This window comes from Anas platyrhynchos, chromosome 6, assembly GCF_047663525.1.
Source record: "Anas platyrhynchos isolate ZD024472 breed Pekin duck chromosome 6, IASCAAS_PekinDuck_T2T, whole genome shotgun sequence".
Classification (NCBI taxonomy): Eukaryota; Metazoa; Chordata; class Aves; order Anseriformes; family Anatidae; genus Anas; species Anas platyrhynchos.
This window is the reverse complement of record NC_092592.1, coordinates 12,728,814-12,752,002: the sequence shown is the minus strand read 5'-3', so window position 1 is coordinate 12,752,002 and position 23,189 is coordinate 12,728,814. Positions and strand designations below refer to the sequence as shown.

The 23,189-nt window shown below is 37.1% G+C and overlaps 1 protein-coding gene and 1 long non-coding RNA gene across 25 annotated transcripts in view; one reads left to right on the top strand and one right to left on the bottom strand.

The window, feature by feature from the left end:
• The window catches only part of LDB3 (LIM domain binding 3), a 121,431-nt gene that overhangs the window by 33,510 nt on the left and 64,732 nt on the right, over nucleotides 1-23,189 (bottom strand). For 19 of the 23 annotated variants that reach the window (XR_011810346.1, XM_038181044.2, XM_038181040.2 and 16 more), the window contains 2 exons: nucleotides 15,788-15,957; nucleotides 14,799-14,835 (listed from right to left, as the gene is read on the bottom strand). Coding sequence is in view for 22 of the 23 variants with exons in the window: in XM_038181044.2 (XP_038036972.1) it covers nucleotides 14,799-14,835; nucleotides 15,788-15,957 (207 nt within the window). In the remaining variant the exon portion in view is untranslated. Of the gene's footprint in view, nucleotides 1-10,016; nucleotides 10,951-14,798; nucleotides 14,836-15,787; nucleotides 15,958-21,337; nucleotides 21,542-23,189 lie in introns of those variants that run through there. The other 4 variants (XM_038181049.2, XM_038181053.2, XM_072040097.1 and 1 more) reach the window with 2 other exon arrangements.
• LOC106019172 (uncharacterized) overlaps nucleotides 1-23,189 on the top strand; it is a 90,840-nt gene that overhangs the window by 42,926 nt on the left and 24,725 nt on the right. The gene's annotated exons all lie outside the window — the stretch shown is intronic.

The window sequence follows — 23,189 nt, the reverse complement described above, 5'->3', positions numbered from 1 at the left end:
GATACCATATGAATAAAACAAATGCAACTCTAAGTGGTGTGGGAGGAAAACAAAAACAAAACACAAAAACAACAACAAAGAAAACCAACCACACAGGACAAAGGAAGATGAATTGAGGAGAAATGTTTGGTTGCCAAAAGCATCCTAGAGTGGTTGCTTGTAAATAAAGCTGAGAGAAACACTTTCAGCTCTCCAAGTGAAACCCATTGAATTTGCAAGCTTCCTGTGAACTTTTTCTCTTGTTCAATATTAAAGAAAAATGAAGAGAAATTAACAGTTACAAATCTGGCATTATCTACATATATAATTTTAGGCGTAATTTTGACTTTTGTTTAAAGTTCTCTTTTAAAAGAAAAATACAATTGTATTCCAGCAAAACATAATCTGATGCTAACTCCAAGTGGTAAAAATCGGACTTGGGCAGTCCTCAAGATCCAACACTATGAAGTGATAAGGAATTAAATAGTTAACAAAGACTCGCATCTGATGGACTGTATATGTCTGGCTTCACTTAAAAGTTCTCTGTCCTGCCCAACTAAGTACTAGTTTTCTCAGTTCTAAGTTTGATTAGAAACAAGAAAAGTCATCCCTTCAGAAGTGAGAAGTAAGTCCACCTCAATTTCAGCGACAGAACATTGAGCTGTTATCCTGTAAACACTCACACATGCCTACAGAAATAAATGATCACTTTAAGTGCAAGCAACTGCATAGTTATGGAAGAAGATAACAAATGGGTATTTTTGTGAACACTATAATCCTTAAACTCTAGACTCCTGTTTGAAATCCAGTTGAGTTAAATAACTGAGATAAGTCTCAATATTTAGCAATACGGTGGGTTACATCTTTTCTTAGTCAATACATTGTGCTGAAATTTCAGCATGCTTAAAGTTAAAATATGCCAAATTAGATCCATAACTGGGATCTAAAATTACAAGACACAAAGCGAATTTAACCTCATTTAACCAACTGAACCTCCTTTCTGAAAAGTTCTTCAGTAGAAGAAATACAAGAATTTATTTAACTTGTTTTGTTGAGTGCCAACCATTGCCTTAAATTACGTTTCAAAGACTGTTCTTAGTATTTTCTGCATTATTAGTAGTAGTTTATATATTGGTCTGTGTTTATTTATGTACACATGCATACATACACACATTTCCCTTAGTTTAGCACCAGTAAAGTTATAAACACCAGTCCATCAGCAAAGATTTGGGCATAGATACTCTTTCAATAGATACCCTTCCAATTTTTAAAAGTTCTTGACTAAAACGTAACCCCAAAATAAATGAATTGAAGCCAGACTTTCAAACACAGAAGTAGATTTGAAATGAGCCTCAGATGTGTCTAAGAATATTACACTCATCAGAATGGAAGAATCTGACTAGAACATAAATACCACCTAATAAGATGAATTGTTCACCACTCTAAAGCAATGAGAAACCAAACGCTATCTGTATGGTAACCAAGCCGCAAGTTCACTGGAATGTCCTGTGTTGGAAAGCCAGGCTGAAACAAAGTGGGGGAGGATGCATTAGAAACTGGTGGGGGTACAGGTAGGACAGGAGAGTGTTAGCATACACAGAGCCATAATCATGCACCAGACTTAAAAAACACAGTTGCAGCCAAAAGAGAATAAGGCATTGTTTATTTCCAGTGTTACCAAATATTCATGAAAAAAATATAGGCAAGAGGAAAAGGCAGGCAGTTAGGGGTAGGGCAGAAGCAGCATTAAGCCTCTGGTGTTACTATTAATTTGATCAGAACTCTTCCAGTCTCCTAGCTGTGGCTATACTAAAAACGCAGAATCCCAGAATCACTTGAATTGCAGAATCACTTGACTGGTTGGGATTTTACAAAAGCTTTTTCCCTGAGCGTATCAGTATAGGATAATGTTGAATGACAATGGCAGGGGGAGTTTTGAAGGTTACAGATAGAGAGAGATGTATAGTAAACATACTTCCACAGAATAAAGCAAAGGAAACGGCAGAGAGTAAAGGAAAGACAAGCTCAAAGGCACACAATAGTTCCTTGACAGTTTACTTTTAGGAACTATTTCTCTTCCCAGTCAATAGGCATAATTCTTGTTCCGCTAACGGTGAGAAAGGTCAAAATCAGATCTGACTTTTATTGGTGATACTCATATTTCGAGGAACAGGCTATTGAATTTCCAGCCTTTACATTCAAACTGTTTTTGCAATCTAAATGCAGAATTCATTTTACTTTTGAGTCAAACACATCGCCGGGACAGGCTTGGTAAACTCGATACCTTTACATGAAAGAATTTGGCTCAGAATATTAGGAGCAGTTTGTATCTTTGTGGTTACACATGCTGCTCAAATAAACGACACTAGTGTTGAGCTACCTGGGCAAGATTTAATATTAATGGTTTTGTTTTGTTTCTTCTACAGTCCCTTTAGGTCCCTAGCTAAAATATCTTTTGATAGAAAGGCCTTAGTCAATGATTATTTGAGAGAACACTCCAACTCCCACAGCTTTCATTAAATATTGGACATGTCTCAAACAAGACTTCTGTACGCAGCAGACTGTATCCCAATAACTCGGTATGTTATACAATGGAAGCTAAGAAATGTTTCTTTCTCACAAAACTATGCTACATGATACAGTCATAAAGACAGAGTGAATGGAACGACTTGGATAGCATCCTTCCCTCCCCCACAATAGCAAGAGCTGTATCAGTTGGGGTAACAAAATGCAAAGTTCATTTGCATTGTGTTCATTCAGCTTGTGCGTTCTAGTGGACACTAAGATAGGGAGAAACTTCAGAGAGCTTCTAATAACTGATTCTGATGAATCTGAACTGTATGTGCTGAACAGCAGAACACTTTATCATTTTATATTTGGAAACCAAATGGAAAAAGATTTCCAAACAGTCACATACATGTAACAAGCTAATCGAGATTCTGAGAATGTGCATCTATGTTCCATCTACCTTCCCCTTAGAGCATCTAGACACTCTTGAACAGCTGCTTGTTGTTCCACTAAAATGTAGAGACAGAATCATTTAATCTGTAATGAAGATCCGAAGGCATTGGGAAAGATTGGCGTCCTGAGAGACCACATGGTCTTTCAACTTTTCTTTCAGTACTGAAGTAATAAATGAACACCATAATTATTTATTCTCAGCATTGCCATGCAGCAAGTTGTTCTCATTTTACAGATGAGGAACTAAATAGAATTGCCCATGGCCAGATAGAAGGTCTGTGGCAGGGCGGAGAATTGAAATTAGTCAATCCCCCAAACTCAACTAACTATTTAAAATACCAACTCTCACTGTCTTTAGTAAGAAATAAAGGAACTATTTTTATAAATACTAATTGAATTATAAATATGAATTTACAAATTTATAAATTCACTTTATTAGTATTTTCCTGTATTGATCATCCAACAGTCTTCTAACAAAGAAGATGCCTGACAGATCTGCTGTCAAAAAGTAAATAGTTACTAAGACTTACAGATGATTAGGGTCTATAGGGTCTCCTGAAATTAAAAATTCTGTTTTTCTACCAGCATGTTGTGAATTCACAGGACTTTTCCTTATTAGACTAATAATAGCTTTCATCCTAACAGATGCTTATATTTACATATGCATATTTACCTATGGATAAAATTTCCTTTTAAGAAATTAAAGTCACAAAATAATTAAAAAAAATTCTTATAGGTTATCTAGGGAAAAACTTGTATGAAAGTTATTTCCTAATTGTCTTCCAAACATTTTTTGCCTTGAAGGCATGAGATACTGATACTCTTGGCAACTGTACACTGAGCTACATTAACTGCTGTTCTGATCCAGAAGGCATTTTCTAGCTTTCTGTGTTTGCAGCTAGGAATTTTTCTATAAACACATGAATACAAAATCATTGAGATGGCTTCCCCCCAAGCTATATCTTTTTAACTGTAACAAACTATTATCTTAACAAAGACACCACAAGACACACACACAAAAAAAACATAAGCAGTTAACTGGAGAGGACAGAAGATGACTATCATGCTGGTTTAGTTAAAACTTTAGCTTGGGATCAGAAAAAAAGGAGTAGAAGAAGAGCTAGTCTCTCTTTTTCAGCCACTGTAGTTAAGAATGTGAGCAGCCCACGCCAAAACAATCACAATATATCCTGCTAGTACGTCTGCTTTTCAAAACAGGGAAATACATTTCTCCCAGAAGGTATCCTGGTTTGTGCAGACAGTGCCACAGAATAGGAAAAGCATTGCCATATATTCAGTGAAAAAAACCAGCCAACTCATTCTCAACAGGTAGTATGAAACTCAGTCAAAGCAGCTCACTACATCACAGTAAGTATCTCCTATGGATGCATTTTAGTGGCATCTATGTATGCTGTTACATTAAGCATTCAAATAATAAATACATGTAGAAATACAGCAGCATCTGTGTTTGTGAAAGGGAAGATAACTTGTCCAAGATTTATGTATGGACATTTGGCATGCAAGTATGTACTCCAATTTATCTTATTGGAAAACTCAGCGCTTTAATAAGAACAAAGACTGTAAAATCCTGAATGTATGGAACAATTTAAGCTTGTGTATTTTTGAGCTCAAAAGCTATGGCAGATAGTTTTCCCGTATCTCGGCCTTAATTCTGTAATCAGATCTATCTGAACAGTTCCCTCTAACTTTTTAGAACCCTGCTGGTAAAGCACAAACATCTGCCAGCAGGCACCTGAACACAGGATCAGAACTTTCAGTTTGTGTTTGTGCACTTCTTTGTCTAGAGTGCTCACAGGTTCAGCTATTGTACACTGGAAGCGATTCCCCAATCACTGAAGCATTCTCTCTCATCACGATTTCATATTGCTCCAGGGCAGCTGAGAGCAAAACAAGAACTCATTGATCTCACTGTCCGCTAGCAGTTTTTAGAGCCAATTTTTAATTTGTGCACATTGATGGTGAGAAACTTCATACTTTCTCTACACAGCATTTTCATCCATTTGAAGGTGCATTAGTGCATCTTATCTGCTTGGTTCCTGAACCAAGTAACTAAGTGGTGTGAGTTACAGCAGTTGTCTTTTTTTTTTTCTCCCTCCTCTCTAGAATGTGGAGTACATTTTATTTCACAGATTCCCTTAAGGGTTTTCTTACCTTCCCTCTCTCTTATTTGTAATCATATAACATTTTGGTCAACAACAACAATTGCTTACATGGTAATGAACTATTAGGAAGCAGTTAGTATTTAGCATAATTCTGCTGACATGAATGCAATTTAGAAAAGCAGAATAAGAGGAAGCAGTGCCAGTGCTGTCCCATCAGCCAGTTCTCCAGCTTGTCCTAAACAACGCTCTGTGGACTAGTCAGAATCCACAGACTGCAGCTCGGGACCTTGGGCTTACCCATGCCTATTGGAAAGTTGCTACATGCAAGAACTGCTTTTTCCTTTTTGGACTGCAGACGATGGCAGAAAACAGAGTACAGTAAGAGAAGAAGGCGGTGCTGTGCACTGATATTTTGATTAGCCATCGGCATCAGTGGAAAGATGCATACAGGCATCTCTGAAGTTGCACAGAAGGAACGAAAGTGATGTGAATTTCTGCCCATGCTGAAATGCAGACAGGAACATGCAGAAGAGTGAGATGGTAAAGAAAAGATTTTAAAATATAGTTCACTACACCCACACACAAAAGTGAATCTTGAGCTTTGACAAGATCTGTTAGCTTATGCCTTACTTTCTATATTTTGAGAAAGATTCCATTGTATTTGCTTGTTTCAGCTGGAGGCCTCACTCTTTCACCTTTAAGCAAGTGCATTCAACTGGATACAGCAGACCTAATGGCTCCTATCTTTGATCGATGGATTCTGCAGAGAACTGGCTTGGAAACAAGGAATTTGTGGTCCCTAAATTCACTTCTCCCACAGAACTTCAAGGAGTATTTGCAATGTTTTGGGAAGACAATTGATCAATTTTCCCTTCTGGTTTCACTCCAACATTCCATAGAAACAATTGAGTTTATTCACTATTTCTACATTTTTGTCACTCTTCAGGCACTAAAAGGTGAGTGCAAATCTGAATAAAATGATGTATTTATTTAGCGTAGTGATCATGGAATGGCTCTATGATTCTGTGATAACTGCACTAAGTAAATACCCTGTTTTACTCTGATCCTCACTCACCTTTTAGTAATGATCCTTAAACATGAAAAAAAAACAACACCAAAAAACACACAAAAGCTAACCACAGAAGCCTGCTTTATTTTTGTGTGCTGTTGTAGAAAAATAAGTTACATCCTTCAGAAGGACTTTTGCTAATCTGCCTAGCATAAAGATAGGAAGTTTTTGACTGCTAGTAAGTCAGCAAGGCGAACCATTGCAAATCCTGGCAAATGAAGGAAAGGAGGTGAAGGCACCTTAGCTTATCTCAGTGGTATCAGATGGCTTTGTTAAGCAGAACAAAGCACATTACTGTGCTTGGAAGTAAATTTTTGCCAATTTTTTTTATGAATACTGCAGAAAGCAGCTGATTAAAGGAAGCCATCGTGTGGTACTATCTACTACTGTCATGTACTGTGCCAAAAGTCTAACTTTTTACATTTGCAAAGTGGAATTTGTTCAAATGTCCCTTTGTTTTCTGAAGGTATAATGGTCACTGAAGCCCATGGTAGCCACTGCTAAAGAAGCCACAGAATCATTTATTCCTTGCGGGAACCTGAGTGTGCAAGTGCGAAGTCGGTCACCCCTTCCTGTCCATGAAGGCTTCAGACATCTCTGTGAAACATGTTTGACTTCTCAGAAGTGATAAAGTATTCCCTAAAATATCTGTACCTTACTACTACTGAAGATATACTCCACAATTGTACATAATGAGAGAGAAACTGCAATGGAGAGAAAATGACCTCTATTTTAACATAGCAAAAAAATTTCTTCTCCTACCCATGCAGGCAGGCCTGAAAAGAGGGAGGCAAGGAAGGGAGCCACAGAACCTTCCTTCTCTTGCAATTTTTTCATGCACAGAAGGAAGAGAGGTCAAGTTCTCATGCCTGCTTACTTAAAGGCACACTCTTGCCACGTCCATCAGCATGCACTGCATGCAGTCAGTACTCCTGCTGCAAACTAAGCGCTGTAAGAGGTGAGGAGGAGGCCATTTGGGTAGAGGACAAGGCAGCAGTATTCAGGAAAAGGGTTAGTTTAGATCAAACGGTCTTATACCACAGCAGAAGATGAGCATTTCCCTGTGTCATAACCAGACAAGCAGATTTACCTGGAAGGCCTTTCGGTTTTGATTTCCTAGTGGCATCAGCTTTGCTGTATCTTCATTAAATGCTTCTAACACTAAGCTTTACTGGCAATATTGCGAAGGGCCGGGTACTAATATCACTATCCACGTACTACATTATACTATACTTATTGACATGAAGATTATTTAGAAGACACTATTGTCACCAACCCAGTGTCATTTGCTCAGCAAAATAGTCATGGTTCAGAATACCTTCAACCTGGGAGAGGTATGCCTGCCCCTCATCAAAGGTAATTTGAGGTGTTACTTGACTCATTACTCTTCAGTGGGGAACCTAGTCTGAGCCTTACATTCACTAAGACTAGTTCTCCTAGGCGAAACAGCAGACTCCCACAAATGGTCAAGAAGCACTGGAAGATGGGGTTGGTTGATCAGGAGTGACATACAATGAGATAAGCCTGGACAGATTAGAAATGGGACATAACCAGGCCAGCCCTGACCTTTAGCCATAGCAAAGCTAGTGGCTTGTCAAAGCAACTGATGAGTTCTCACCAGATCTAAGCCTGTCACAGCCTCCAGCAATGCGATGTAGTAGAATGACAAATGCAGCCCAGTTTCTCCACCATACAGAAAAGCCTGCCTCCTCCCCAGGAAGGAAAAACAAGGCCTGTTAATAATTACACAAGGAAATAAATGTAACATTCATTTCTGGGGCCCTAAGATCACCATGACAATGTAAGAGCAGATTTTTGAGGTGTATGAGTTAAGCAACTACAAAGCAAAATATAAACAAGAAGCTGGAGAGAAAAAAATTGACTGACTGAGTTTAATTAATGAAATTCAACAGCTGGGAGATTGTTTTTTTGAAGGGGATTGGACTAAGCAGTAGAAATACACCATGGTAAACAATCTTGCATTAGGGATTAATAACAACACCTTCACAAAAAGGTCTTCTGGTCTTGCATTTAAAAAGGTTTAAAACTTACCAACTACTGACGATTTTTTCTATTACTTTTTTTTCCCCTGTGCTTACATAAAGAACTGAAATTCTACAAGCTTGTAGAGCATTTAGATTCTATTTTCTAGCCTCCAGGGAAACAGGTAGTACCTGTATCTCTTTATGAGTGAGTACATGGTATATATGCACTGCTTATTATTAAATCTACAGAAGCAAAGGTAAGATGTCCCTTAACTGCATTTGCATTAATTTCATACCTAACCAAACTATGCTTTTCTGATCATTAAAAGGTATCTTTAAAAGTAGCATTAAACAAACACTCATACATAACATAGACACTTTGTTTTTAATTATATTACATGCAGTAGGTGGATTTGAAATAAATAGTATCCATGTTCTGTTCATAAAACATTAAGGATACACAACTCTAAGTGAAAACTCTCTCATGTACTTATTCAGAAAACCATTTAATTTGGTTGAAAGATACAACTGGATGATTTTCTACTCAAGTACATCTGTTGTTTAAGAAAAAAGTGAACTATGTTGATATTTTAAATTTCACCACAATTTTCCACACAGAAATAAAATTTACCAACTCCTGAGTTGATGTCTGATCTAAGCAACACTCAGAAAAAGTTAAAATGTTGCTCTTATTTTATGCAGTTCTATTATGCTGATTTTCCACAGATGCTAGTGAGATAAGATCAGAATTTGTTTGCATTCCCATAAGGAAAATATAAATGAATGTTGTACATTAAATAGCATGTTTACTGAATTGCTATGGTACTTACATAGAAAAAAGTGCATTTTATAATGAAATAGTGCCCATGGTCTTAAGTAATACTCGAACATCTGTGTTTTTTTTTGTTTGTTTGTTTTTTAAATGTCAGCTAGTTGTGCTTTTTTTTTATTATTATTATTCTTTAAACACTCATGTATTTGGTTGATTCATGCAAAATCCTCTGTGATTAGGAGCTTTTCCTGCCCACAAAATGAGAGTTTAAGTGTGCCTTGTTTTTGTACTGCCTGTTGATATAAATTGCAGATGCTTGAAATCAGTGAAAAGTGTAAGATTTTCAATTGCATACATTAATCCCTTTGATCAGAATTACTGCTACCGGATAAAGGCACCTAATCTGCAGTTTAAAGAATTTTATAAAAAAAATAATTCCTTAACTGGGCTGTAGGCAGGGCTGCAACATAACTAACCCTCCGTTGCTGGAGACCTGTGCTTTATCACCAAGCAACTTCTGCTTCAATCACTGCTAAGGATTCCTAATGCAGATTTCTGTAAGGGTTAACATCAACTGTTTCTATGGAAACTGTAAATGCAGTTTAATTGAGTTGCATTTAATGATCAGAATATGAACTAGAAAGGGAAGTGATACTTCACTTGGTGTACTTCATACAGAAACGTGGGGGCCTTTTGGATAGACTTGCTGCATTTTGACTGACACAGTTTAAAACTGAAGCGTTGGTGTAATGCTGAAACAAAGATCCCACTCCCAGCACCACATATTAACGTGGTACCTTTGCTGTGTGCACATGTTAATGCATTATTGCCAAAGAACACATAGCATTCAAATGGTGCCTGCGATGGCATCATCAACAGGTTGTCACCTAGCGTCTCCCAATGATGCCATGCTCTCATTCACAGCTAAGAATGTATTTGTTCATTTCTGTTGCTGTTTTTCCAACTACTTTGTCAGGTTTATTCTAATTCAGATAATTTAAAAGGTCAGTAAGAACTACGGGTAATAGGCAAAAGCTTTTTGACCAAATTTTCTATTGTGGAAAGACGAGTTTTTTTCAGTTATTTTTTCAAAGCAGAATAAAGTACTGTGTAAAACAGGCACATAATTATTTTAGTTTTAAATCCTTTTATTTCAGATAAAGCATGGTGCTATATACAGAAAAATGTGGGTCAAAGCAAGAACAATACAGAATGGGCAACACATTTCTTAAAACTTACAAGATGCTTTTAAAAGCGTCAGTGCACCAACAGTAATGTATATTCTTCTCACTCCTAAACATATCTAGGAAGAAGTCCTGAACAACCACATTCTATCCCTATCTTTCATCTAATGACAAATTCAGGTTTCAAACAAATCTTACAGCAATGGTTTTGGCAAATAACTTTTGCTAGCATAACATATTGAAGAAAAATAACATTGCTAATGTCTTATTTCAAACAGCATCATTCAACTACGCAAATTAAGCACGCTGTATGTTTAGCAAACTCTAGGCTAGGCTCAGTCAGCTTTCCTTTTCCTCTTGCTTTCTCCTATTTAATTATCTTTACAGCCTCAGAAAAAATCATTAAAAACTTAATTCCTCACCCTAAAGTAAATCTGCTTTCCTCTCATTTTCTCCTATAATCTAAGTCAAGAAAGTACAATAGTAATCTTTTCCTTCTATCTGTATATTGAAGTTACACTGAACATCACAAAGGACAAAAGCTAATCTATTTTGTATCAAAGAACATGAACAGGGTTGTATGGTTATTTTTACTTTCGGTGACAGTGAGTGGATTCCAGGCTAACAACAGAAATCTACCAAAGACAGGCACTCAGAGAAAACCCCTAGCAATAAGTCTTTCCTGTATGTGTGTGACACTCTTAGGCTCTAACTCAGGACAGCAGTTAATTCTTTACTGTAATTCTCTGTTTCACATATTTGCCCGCTAAATGTGGGCTTTTAACTTTTAACATTAAGGATTTGCGCCGACAGGCCGTGATGCCAGTTGCGCAATTTGGCAAAGCGTGGGCTGTTACGTTCCGTTTCAAACCTTTCCCTGTGGCATGAAGAAAGAGAGAGAGAGAAAGACAGAGACAGAGAGAGAGAAAGACAGAGAAGAAAGGAGGGAGAAAGAAAGGGGTTAGGGAACATGACTACTACTCCCCTGCCTTACAACTAGGGCAATGGCAATTTATTTGGATTTTTTCACAGCTTTCAAATCAGCGCAAAGAAGGCTGGGCGATCCTTTTTAGACTGCATATGAAGTGTTTTGCAGTTGTTCATTTCTGAGAAGTAACTTGATATAACTTCATATTCTGTGCCTTTTGCTTCGTATTACAGGGCTGCTTTTGCTAGAAATGCAGTGTAATCCCGGTGTTTTCCTGCCAGTGGGTTCTCTCGGCTCTTCCCTCCCCAACCCAAGCAGTCAGTGAAAGTTAATTCAGTACAAGAGCAAAATCAATGCAATATTTTCCATTCTGTAGTATCTACGTCAATGTGAATGTAAGTATAGACAGATACATTGATACATTTACCTCCTGCTGTCCTGTAATCAGCCACAGGTTTCAGCAGTACTTTCTATAGGTTCTCTCAATAGGAGTGAATATAAGCATTGACAGTAGCATAAATATTTCTGGCCATTTGTGTGAAAGAGCAGAATGAAGTGGGATTTTAAGAAGCACAGTCCTGTGAAGTGTCAACCACCTCTTGTGAATACCTTTGACTACAGACTGAGGCACTTGAGCAAGTTGTAAGCAATGTTCAGCACCTCTCAGAGCTTAAACTTTTCTAGATGTTCTAGAGTTTGAATTCAGGTTTTGCAAATAAAAAGCTGGAGGAAGATGACATGGGATGAGAGCACAGTCAAGGAGATGTATATCAAACAGAATGGAAAATGTTATTTGCAAATGTATTTGATTCATTGCAAACAAGTAATTTTCCCTTCATTATTTAAACCCCAAGTGCAAGGCAACCATGTTAATGCAGCAGAACTCGAGAGCAAAATCAGCCAGACAGAAAGGAACAGACCAGGCTGGTTTTAATCCTCAGTCTGAATATAGCACAAGACAATAAACAGAGTAAATGTCAACAAATTCACTGATATTTCTAATTTGTCTTTCTAAATCTAAGGGAATCATGGTGTATGGCTTTTTGAATTATCTTTTATATTTTGAAGTAATTAAAAAAGTATTTCTCGCTGAAATGCTGAAACTTCATGGTGGCGTTTTTTCAAGTTACATTGGAACACACTAGTTACAGTGGGTCTTACATTAAACTTAAGAATTCCCTTACTGCTTCAAAGATAAATCTCTCCATTCAAGAAAGCAGTATTAAGAAATATCTGCCTGACTTGAAATGGATATCATCTTTCTGGAAAGCATTTCCTAACAATCATCACAACAGCAAACTGTTTTTATATGTTTTTATATATATATATATATGTTATATATATGTTTATATATATGTTGCTATGTTTTTATAGCATATAACTGTATGCATGCCTTCAAAATAGCTGTAACACAAACAAAAGGCTGTCATGTACTACACTCTTTAGCATTAACAGAAAGGAATACTCTGCCACCTGAAGATTCCTAAGCTTTTTAGGTTCTGTTCAGAGAGTGCGTCAAGAAGTTGGAAGGAGCAATCCAGAAGTGACAATACCCTGCCCAAAGTAAGCTGTATGTTCTTTTTTCAAGCATTTGTAAGAAATCTTTGGCATTATATGCTGACTACACTGAAGAACTGACACAGGGAGAGAGAAGAAAGCACCAGAGAAGGATTGCTCACAGTCTGCTCTAGGGTCAAAGTTCTCCATTCTAGCTGTGTAAGTTTTGGAAAATAAAGTGTTGCCCCCCACAAATGTCAAAACAGTTCAGGATCAATGCAACATTGAATTATGCAAGACTGTTTCCACAATTCCAAATAAGCCTTTTGCTTTTGGGAGTCCAGAAGCCTTACAGTTGATTCCAAATGGCAGGCATGGTGCAAGGTGTGGTTGTACATGTTATGGGGTGTCTGGAGAAGACACTAACAAGGAGTTCCTACTCCATTACTGTGGTGGGAGAGGAGAGTTCAAGCATGAATTTTGTGCATCTGACACAGGTCCTTCCATCCTTTACAAAACCAACAGTGGCAGAGGACCCTCCCAAAAGATGGAGCAGATAGGGATCAATAAACCCAAGAAAACATACGATGGACCCATGCATAGCCAGGACTATTGCTAAACAAAGTCCAGAGGTGGAGTAGGTACAATGCTTGAGGCAAGCACCGCACCACCAAGATCAGGCTATCAGTCTGCTAAGCTATCAGTGTGCTAGGTAGGAGGCCCCTGCAGAGCTCATACCCATGGCACTGTGCCACTGCATAACTACCCAATATATTCCCTTCTGCCTCTGCTACCAATGAGTATCCTTCAATTTCTCTAGGTAATGCAGCTGTGCCTACATACATTCAAAATCATTACTGTCCTCGCGAGAGGAAGAAAAAAAAAAAAAAAAGGATAACACACACTGATACCTCAACACTGCAAGACATGCACTGTACAGCAGATATAGTCATGTACTGTAAATTACTTCACTGTCTTAAACATATCCAATACCATGTTAATTCCCAATACCTAGTATCTTACAAACCCACAGACAACAGCTAGAAAGATTGCTTCTTTATGAGAATATGTTCCTGTCAGATGCATGCAGGGGAACTGTTAGGTTCAGTACAACATCTTAAATCCCACCATAGTAAGGATTTGGATGTGTGCTATTACATCAAAGCACGTAATGCACAACACGTTCACTACGAATTAGGCTTGCACATTTGAGGGAAGAAATGAATCCACAAGGGATGTAATGTCAAGCCTGATACTCAGACACCCAGCCATGAACTTCAGTGAACTGCAGTGGAAGGTTTATAGCAGACATAAACTGAAAGTAAACGTATTGTATTTTCACCGGGATGATGACAGACATCTTTCTCACTGACTCAATGTTTGTAACTTGCTCTGTGATCAAAAGCTCAAAGCCTTTATGAAAGACACACAGCAGTAAAAAGAAGAAAAGGAAAAGTAGTAGTAGGAAAAAACAAACAAACAAAAATGTGAGTATCAAAAACACATCACAAGCCAGCCAGCGTATTAGAGAAGCTACCATGATATAGGGATTTCAAGTATGCAAACAGAAAATTAGGCTGCATGTAGGACGCTCCAATTAAACTTCAATTTTTAAGCTGTGCAAAAGAATCACTAATAAGTCTATTTCTTGGCCATGTAGGACAACATAAGGTGATCTCTGGTCTTTAATTCCTTGTTATCTCTCTGAGCATAACCATTTTATCAGCATTATTGTTAGGTCCTAAAAGACAAATACATTTCTCCACTAGCAAAAGCAGTCTTGTGCCTCTATATTCTACAGGTTTGGGTTGCACTAATTTCAGACAAAACATAAGCGAATGGTTATGGATATGGATGGAAACAACTCCTTTACTGTATCATTCCAGATGAATCGGATAGCAGTCAGGATCATCCAAATAAATTGCACATAAGTTTCAATGCTATCACAACATTATGTATTTTCATACAGTTACACCATCAAGCAGTTACACAGGGCTTGGTCTTAGGATCTCATTGCATTCACACACGCAGTAAAGTACACGGAAGTTGCATGTGCAGAGAGCTTTCAGATCTGAAATCACACTGTTTGTACCATCTTTCCTAAATACATGCCAGTTTGTTACCCTTTTCATTCAAATTATTCTCATTGATAGCATTTTAATTTTAGTGACATTTAAGCAAAAGTGTTAAAGTATTTTAAGACAACAAAATAGTTGTATATGCTTGTATTAAAGCTGTTTTAAAACATTATTTTGTTATCAATAAAGAGAACGCCATATTTTTCACAGGGAGTGTCTTACCTTGATCTCCTCAGGGCTTCCTCATCTGGATCTTGCACTGCAGATAAAAAGGGTTGCAGTTAGAAAAAGAATGCAAAAAAGAAAGAAAGAATTGACTTTATGATAAAATTACAAATTCTTTAGAAGAGTATCAAAAGCCTGTCTAAAGGTACACTCATGCTCTTTGCAGCAGTAGGTTTTATAACAGTGGGAAGAGGAGTAGTTCCCTAGAGCTAAGAAGCAGGATGTTAGGGGGAAAGTGGCTATTACAAGTACTTTCTCATTCATTTATTAGCGATGTTGCACAGCTGTAGGCAATGATCCTACAGAGAGGGTCTGCTGTTTTGTCAAAAAGCATCAGAGACAGCAGCACATTTATACAAAGAGAAAATAAGTATTTCCCTGCGTTATGGGAAAGGGCCCTGAACTGCCTTCTCTCTAGATCAGAAACAAGATCTGAGGTTAGTTACCAGGTGATCAGAAAAACATTTCCATAGTCAATAAGCAGCAAAGTTCAAGCTCCCATTACATTCACAGCAGATCCAGGTTTACATAAAAAGCTGACACAGAACCATTTGTACGATGCAAACGATGATCCATGGTTTTTTTGACCTCAGGAAGTAACTTCTATAAAAGACTGTGACAGGAGAACTAAGTTATCTTTTTTCTAATGAACTGACTGCTTTGTTTGTCTAAAATGCTGAAAAGTGAAAGATTACTCTGCACAGATTTGATTTGTAAATATGAAGAATTTCAGGGTCACAGATGTTCTTCTGCTGAGAGCCTTGGCAGATCAAATAATTTGCTTCTTAAAGCAAAGGTGAGATGTAACACTTCGATTTCATAGTTCCCTTTAGTTACATACAGGGCTCTCAGATCTTAGCTCTCACTGAAAGTAACTACAAGCAGGACGTGAATTGTCCTGGACTATCGGTCACTAATACTGGTGCAAGAAAATAAAAGCATAATCTAAAATTAGAATGATGGGGGTGTTTTGATATTTGACTTACTGTACTCCGTTCCAGTCATCTGGGCAAGGATGCGGAAAGACTTAGACTGCAGATTGGCAGAACGGCGGCCCCAGTCTTCAGTTTCATCTTCAGGCTTGTTCTGAGTTTTAAGCACAGCCTGATACACTGGAGAGGCACTGTCTACGTGAGGATCTTTAATAGGAAGGGTACTGCAATTCAGAAAGTGAAACGTTGTGAAACAGCACATGGTAACTTTCATCTCAACCTCACTCTGGTCTTACAGCTTCTTGTCCAAAATAACAGCAATCTAAAGCAAAGCTTTGAAAATATCACTTTTAATGAAAAATACATAGATCAATATTAGGTGAATTAACAGAGATTATAACTTTGAAATGACCTGCTATCACTCAAACTGTATATTCAAAACTATGTGAAAATACATGGAAATGTCTGTTCATGATTCCTCAGCCAATGCAGCCACAAGCTTATGGTGGTTATAACAATGTGTGATGGTAAAGGAGACTATGCCAGTCAAAAATATTTATTTCTCTGAGCATTCTTGTCCAATATCATTTCTTACAAAAACAGCTTCATGTTGATATTATGTTTTGTTATAGTTTTGAGACAGAGTACTTTAAGGTTGCATTTAGAAATAGAAAACATATTTCATTATAAAAGTAATATAATAGGCTTTTGCATTTTTTTTCCAGAGATCATTATTCTTAGCCAAAATTCTGAATTAAACATCCAGCTGCCACAACTCTGGATTCATCATTTACTAAGCTTGTGAAACATAAGAAATCTTGACTTGTACTCAAGATTTCCACACATATATTTTATATCTAAAATCTTCAGCAGCAGAACATACCTCAGGCTCTTACAATGCCCCTAATTGCCTTGAACAGTGACATATCCAGAAACTTCCAGTTTTGCACACCTAAACCAAAAGCTACAAAACTCTGTAGCACAAATGAGGTAAGCTCCCTTTGATTAATAATGCAAGTGAGAAATAGACTTATTAAAAGCTTTTTTATTTCTGCAAAAATAATTTCTGCATAGCAGTTTAAATAGTGACAAACTGCAGAAATATACAGTGAGGGAATGATATATGCAGTCATATAGTAATTTGACTCCATGCCTTCTGTAAATACAAGGTCTATTTCTGCAGCAAGTGATTTATTGTAACTGGTTTAATGTGCTATTCCATGTAGAGCTTTGCAAGAAGCATGCTCAACTTCACAAAAACTGAGCAATGACTCTAAAACGTGAAGGGCCATATGGTCCAACTAAGTCAGTGCTATAAAGTTCAGGGAGCGGTCACCTGCTGTAAAAGTTGCTTCTGTACTTCAGGCTCAAACTTGGAATTCTTTGATGCCATTTTGCAGAGAAAATCTACAGGGAACTAGTTTTTGTGCTTTGAAAGTATGAGAAAAATCAAGAAAAAGCCCCAAAGTATGTCTGGTATTCTACAAACAACAAAAAGTTACACTAATAAAAACATATCACCAGGCAATGCCTTAAATATCTGTACTTCCCAGCTGACACATATCTCTACTTCACATTGCATAACATCAGCTGCTTTAATGGATTTGCACCTGACAATAGCATAGATGCATTCTTCAGGTAAGACTGCAGGGGGGTTCAAAAACATGATGTGTGCTTACTTACATATGGACTTGCAGCACAGGCAATACAGGGTTGTATCATGCCCCAACTCCTTAGGACTATTTTTTTTTTTTTTTAATAAAAGGAGTATTTATATTCCTTATAACTCCTGAATATACCAACTTCTCACTTTCTTGAGGGCCCGCTGGGCACAATCAACAGTTCCTTTCCTTTTGTGTTTCAGTACGGTTACCTACATGGTAGAGTGTAGCTTACGGGAAACAAAAAAAAAAAAAACAACCACAAAACAAAAACCTAAATAGGAATCTTCAGTTCAAGATCTGAAAAAAAAGCTCCCCCAAAGCAGTCCCAGGTTTTCAACTTTCCCTTTCTTCAGGCATTTGTCTTAGTATTGACTAAGCATGCAGTATCTTTTGTCTTCTTACTGTCCTAGGTGACTGCTTTTATCTGGCCAACAGTTAATATAATCTTACACTTGCAATTTAATGCTGCTGAAGTTTAAAAAACTGCTGGATATGATAACAAATTTCACAACTGCAGACTGCTGCAGACTGGATAATAAACAACTACATAAATAATAGTGCTGATTTCAACCATGGACTACTGTGGCAACAATGGTATGCAAACCATGGACAGTTCAAATTCCTTTCTTTAAATGCTCTAGCTAAAATGCTTTATTCTTATATTATGACCAGTATACAAAGAAGCTGTTTAAAAGTGTATGTATAGATATGCCATTTGCATAAATGTAGTTAAAACAAAACAAAACAAAAAAACACCTCTAGAGCCTAGATCACAAATTTTACAGTAGTAACATGTGGCATTAATATGACATATTAATATCTTTGTGGTAGATGATTAAGGCAGGAAATGGAGCTTGGTGAATTAACCTTCCCTAGCAAAGTGAAATATGCTCTTATAAATTGAATTGGATTAATGCAATACATTGGAATATTTCCAACTCTATCTTTAATGCAGCAGGCCTCTTTCTTTGTCTAAAATTGTAATTATATTGCAGATGAATAACCAGGACATTTGAGCCACTCAGCATGGAAGTGCAAAACACAGAGAATCGCTAATTATAAGCACTTCATAAAGCTAAATGTGACAGTTGACTCTTAGAAATAGCCGGATGATATACATAACAATGTTAATAAGTAGCTCTTATACCTCTTGTTGTTTTTGTTTTTTTTTCCATCTGGGTGTGCATGTGCAGAAATATCATGCATCTTTAAGCACATTACCTCAAACTGATGTTACTGAAAAAAAAAATCTGCCCTAAGGAGTTAGATCTTTTGAAGGTTTTTCATACAATCTCCTAAGATACTACAGTAGGATTTGACAAAAAAACTCTCCCTTTTCCACATCATCATACAGGTCAGGTATTATTAATACTAAAATGATCTTTAAAGACAGTCAAACCTCTTTGCATAAGTACTAATGTGATTTTATCTTGCACTTGAGTATAAACCGTGGCTTACCATGTGAATCGCTTCCTGGAATCATTACTCAGTTTTAATTTGGCCATGTCGATAATTGGTAAGTAAAAACACAGGAAGGACTATAGAGTTCTATAGCTAACATAAGCATTCAACAAAATACTGTGACATAATATATTAGACCGATTATACCTAATAATGAAAGTTCCGAGAGGTAAAAACAGTAAACCAAACAATTCCTGCAAGTTGGTAAATCACGCAGCCAAGTTGACTTATTGTGAAAAACACTAGACTTTACCTAGTTTGTACTATCACATTATTGATTCTGCTACTGGAACTGTTAGATCTTAATCCTCATAAAATTGTTGGATTTACATCTGCTTACAGAAATCGTGAATTTGGCTGAAACTGCCTAATGGAATTCAAAAGAGGTTTGACAGAGATGTACTTGAAATACCTAATCACAATGTTTTATTGCAACCAACTCTTGGTTCTTGGTATATCAAAATCAACTGTAACAAAGCAGCATAGAATAAGGAAAGACATGAAGTCAGGACAGTTAAACAGTGCTACCTTCAAGCTCCAGCATGAGGTCTGAGTTAAGTGCAGTGTAGTTTATAAGCTTTTCTTTAAGTTCTCCTTGGTGGCCCAGTATATGTGGGTTATTCTCTAAGCAACATGCACACGATGCTGATCTCACTGACAGGAAGCATCACTGATTTCAAATGGTCAAGATGCAGAATGAATCCTTATCCTAATTCTAATGACACTGATAACAAAAGTAAACAGTTTTTGCCCGCCAAAAAGAACCAAAATTCTTTGGATCTTCAGTGCAAGTACACTTACTGTCTTACATACTGCCTCGTGGCTTCAGGACTTACCAATAATGTAATGCTAAAAGCCCAAAGAAGAGTAAGTGCCAAGACCACATTATAGGCAGAGAATTGAGACCAAATGAATCAGTACGTAATTTGGTCTGCTTTTATATGAGAAGCTTCTCATACAATTATTTCTGCATTAAGCAAGCTCTTATCTCAGACTTGATCAACTAGCAAAATAAAGAGTATCCTCAGTTTCCACTGCAAATTCAAGTTCAGAATAACACAAATGTCGAAGCAACACCTTAAAGAAATGAGTTGTGTGTTTGATCAAATGATTGCAGGTCAGTTAATGGGTAGGCTGTTGTTACATCAACAAGAACCCTGCCTTTGTATTATTAACACAGCATTCTAAATCTAATCTACTGAGAAGAGCAAAAAAAAAAGTTACAAAACAGGCTGTAACACACAGCACAGCAGATTTAAAGAGTTTCCTGCACCTGACTGAATGTAGATATAGAAACACCGGTTTCCTCTGGAGTCAAGTGAATGTTAGGCTTGGGAGACAAGTTTTTAAGCATTAAAGTACTATTTGCGTTATATAATGCCATAGCATTTAACAGAAAATACCAATATATCAATCCATGCCTATGAAGCATGTGAACCATTACAAAAACCACAGTCACAATGAATTTCTTTCCTTGTACTTCGCAAATCGGAAATATGGGTCTACTTACACCTGTGGAGATTCACTGAGCTATGGTCAACATGAACAAAAGGTTGAGAGGAAAGAGTCCTCCTCTCAATTAGGGAGGGTCATGATAAACACAATGAAATAATATCAGTGCAGAAGAATTAGTGAAATAAAAAGTCTAAAAAATAGAAAAGAAATGGCCAGTAGAGGGGAACACAAGCAAATACATGAAGTATCTGCATTTTGAATAAGGCTGCAGCTAGCATTTAAAAGAAATTATGTTTGTGTGTGTTGCTGTACCTATATTTTGGTGTCATGTGATAAGCAGTTAAGTTCTGTTTTAGGTAGAAAGAAACTTGGTAAGAAAGAAACAGCACTACATTCATGCCACATATAATTTCAGTTAAGCCATAAGAAATGTGGATAAGTTTATCAGATAAGAATAGCCACAATATGCACTAGAAAAGCAAAATTATTAAAGATCAATGGATTTTGCCATAGTCCAAAGGATACCAAAGCATATGCATAAGACATATGCATATGTACAATATGTAATCTAGGGATAGGGATAATACAGAACATTCTGTTCTGAAGAATAAAACATTGGACAGTACTAAATAAATATGTTGCATTCTTTATGTATCAATCAAAACCCCATCTCCTTTTTTTTTTTTTTTTTTTATCTGTGCACATTAATACAGTGGTTATTACAAAGCATGGTCATGATAAGTGTAAAGTCATCTAACTTCATATATAGTGCACTGAATATATTTTGGTGGGGTTTACCATTTCTAGGAAGAATACTAAAAATAATTGTTACATTTTCTAATTATCCACCCTTTTAACTTCAAAATAATAAAATGATTTCAAGCACTATCTAGAATTGATTTGTATTTTTCACGGATAAGATACTCCAGAAAAAAGAGTCAAGGAAGAGCTGTTGGCATGCACATAGGGGTTATTAAGTGTATCATGCAGAGGAAGAACATTTTACACAAAGAAATAATCTTACCCAGCAAATTCTCCACCTTGGGCTTGTGCCTGGCCTGCAATTGCATCCATGATAGCATCTTGGGAATACATGCTGATCGGAGTGTTATACTGGGCATGAATTATAGTAGCCTTGCCGCCTAGGCCTTTCACCTCAATGGGTTTGTGTGTAGACAGGGCAGAGTCCTTCAGGACATTGGGGTTGAAACGCTCCGTGAACTCCGTACTGGGTTATGCAAGAGTGAGGTTCAAAGGGAAGGGAGGGAAGAAAGGAAAAAGGTGTGATAGTTAAGTGGGAGAAAAAGCACCAAGAGAGGAGTGTGCATGCGTACTCACGGCATCTCACCACAAAAGCTTCTGTTCAGAGAATAAGAGACAACATAATAACAAGTAACAGCTCAAAGCTGGCTGTGCTCACGGATGGCATTTTTGTGTTGGCTCACAAATGTGCTAACAGAAAAAAAGGTGAGAGTTGTCACTTTCCAAAAAAAAAAAAAAAAGCATGAACAATCCCTGTTTGTATTATTTACAGATATTAAAATTATATTCTTACATGAATATATACATGTAAGTGTATACACACATATACATGCACACCTGCATATATCCATACCCACGGATGCATGTATGTACTTGAGAGAATTCCCAGTGAAGGGTCTTACAAAATGCTAGGAAGTACAATGGGGTGAACAGATGTCAGCTTCACTATTATTTGGAAGGTTACAGTGTTTTTTCTCAACATGATTAATCATAGTGAAATTTAGTACTCAAAGCTTTTAATGTTCAAAGCTCTTTTTGTGGACTCTAAATTAATCTGCACAAAATCTGCAGATGGCCAAGGCATTGCTGTAATGTGACAAATGCTCAGTCTCAAATCAAACTACCTCACACTGCAATCAATGGAATAATTCCAGTTGGAGGGTGTAGCCATCTTTTTTCCAGGGGCTTCATTTACAAGGAAGGGCATTTATTTGAGAAACTGAACCGTGAGCAAGATAACTGGAGTTCGCATAGCAATAGGAAGAGCCAGTTTAATGTCAGACTTCCACCAAATTGCACCTGGGTTCCTTGTACCGCCTAGCTGTATATTGTCACAGTCCTAGAGTGAGGACTGAGGATTGTCTGGAGTTTTAACAGATCATCTAGATCTCAGCTGTCAGTCACTGAAGTAACTGCTCTTCTCTAAACCGTGGGAGATAAGATTAATATCCAGTCTGCTGTTCTTATCTTGCCAACAGCAGGACGATGTCAGCAGTATAGATTCTGGATGCTCACCAGAACTGAGCAAAACAGAGTCTGTCCTTTGAGAAACACAGGTATGTCACAAAGGTTTCATTTTGAACTGAGCCAAAAGCTAGAAGTGGATATATTCCAGCCCCTCCCATCTCATCCCCCCCCAAATCTTATTTTTATGATTACTTATTTTAAAATTATTTATATATATATATAAATTTATAAATTATAAATGTAAATATTTATTATTTTATATAAGCATACATATTTATTTATATTTATAATTTATATATTTATATGTTAATATTACTATATTTTTAAGATTATTTATTTTTAAATCAAGTTTCATTTTCAGTTTAAAACCACTAGATCATAAGTTTTTCAGCCAGTATTACGTCTTGCTGAATTTCTTCCTGCGACTGAACAACATCAGCTCTGGTCGTGGAACAAGCATGTTCCTGTCTGTCATGGGTTAGCCACAGGGGGTGTTTGAGTATTAAATCCAAACCATCAACTCTGCATGTAGGAAAATGGAAAATCAAGTCGGGCTGGCAGCCATCTGGCTTAGTTTTCTGGTGATTATGAAAGGTGCTGTGCCACCCCTGAATCCAGCCAGAGGACTCCGTTATGCTTTCAGCTTT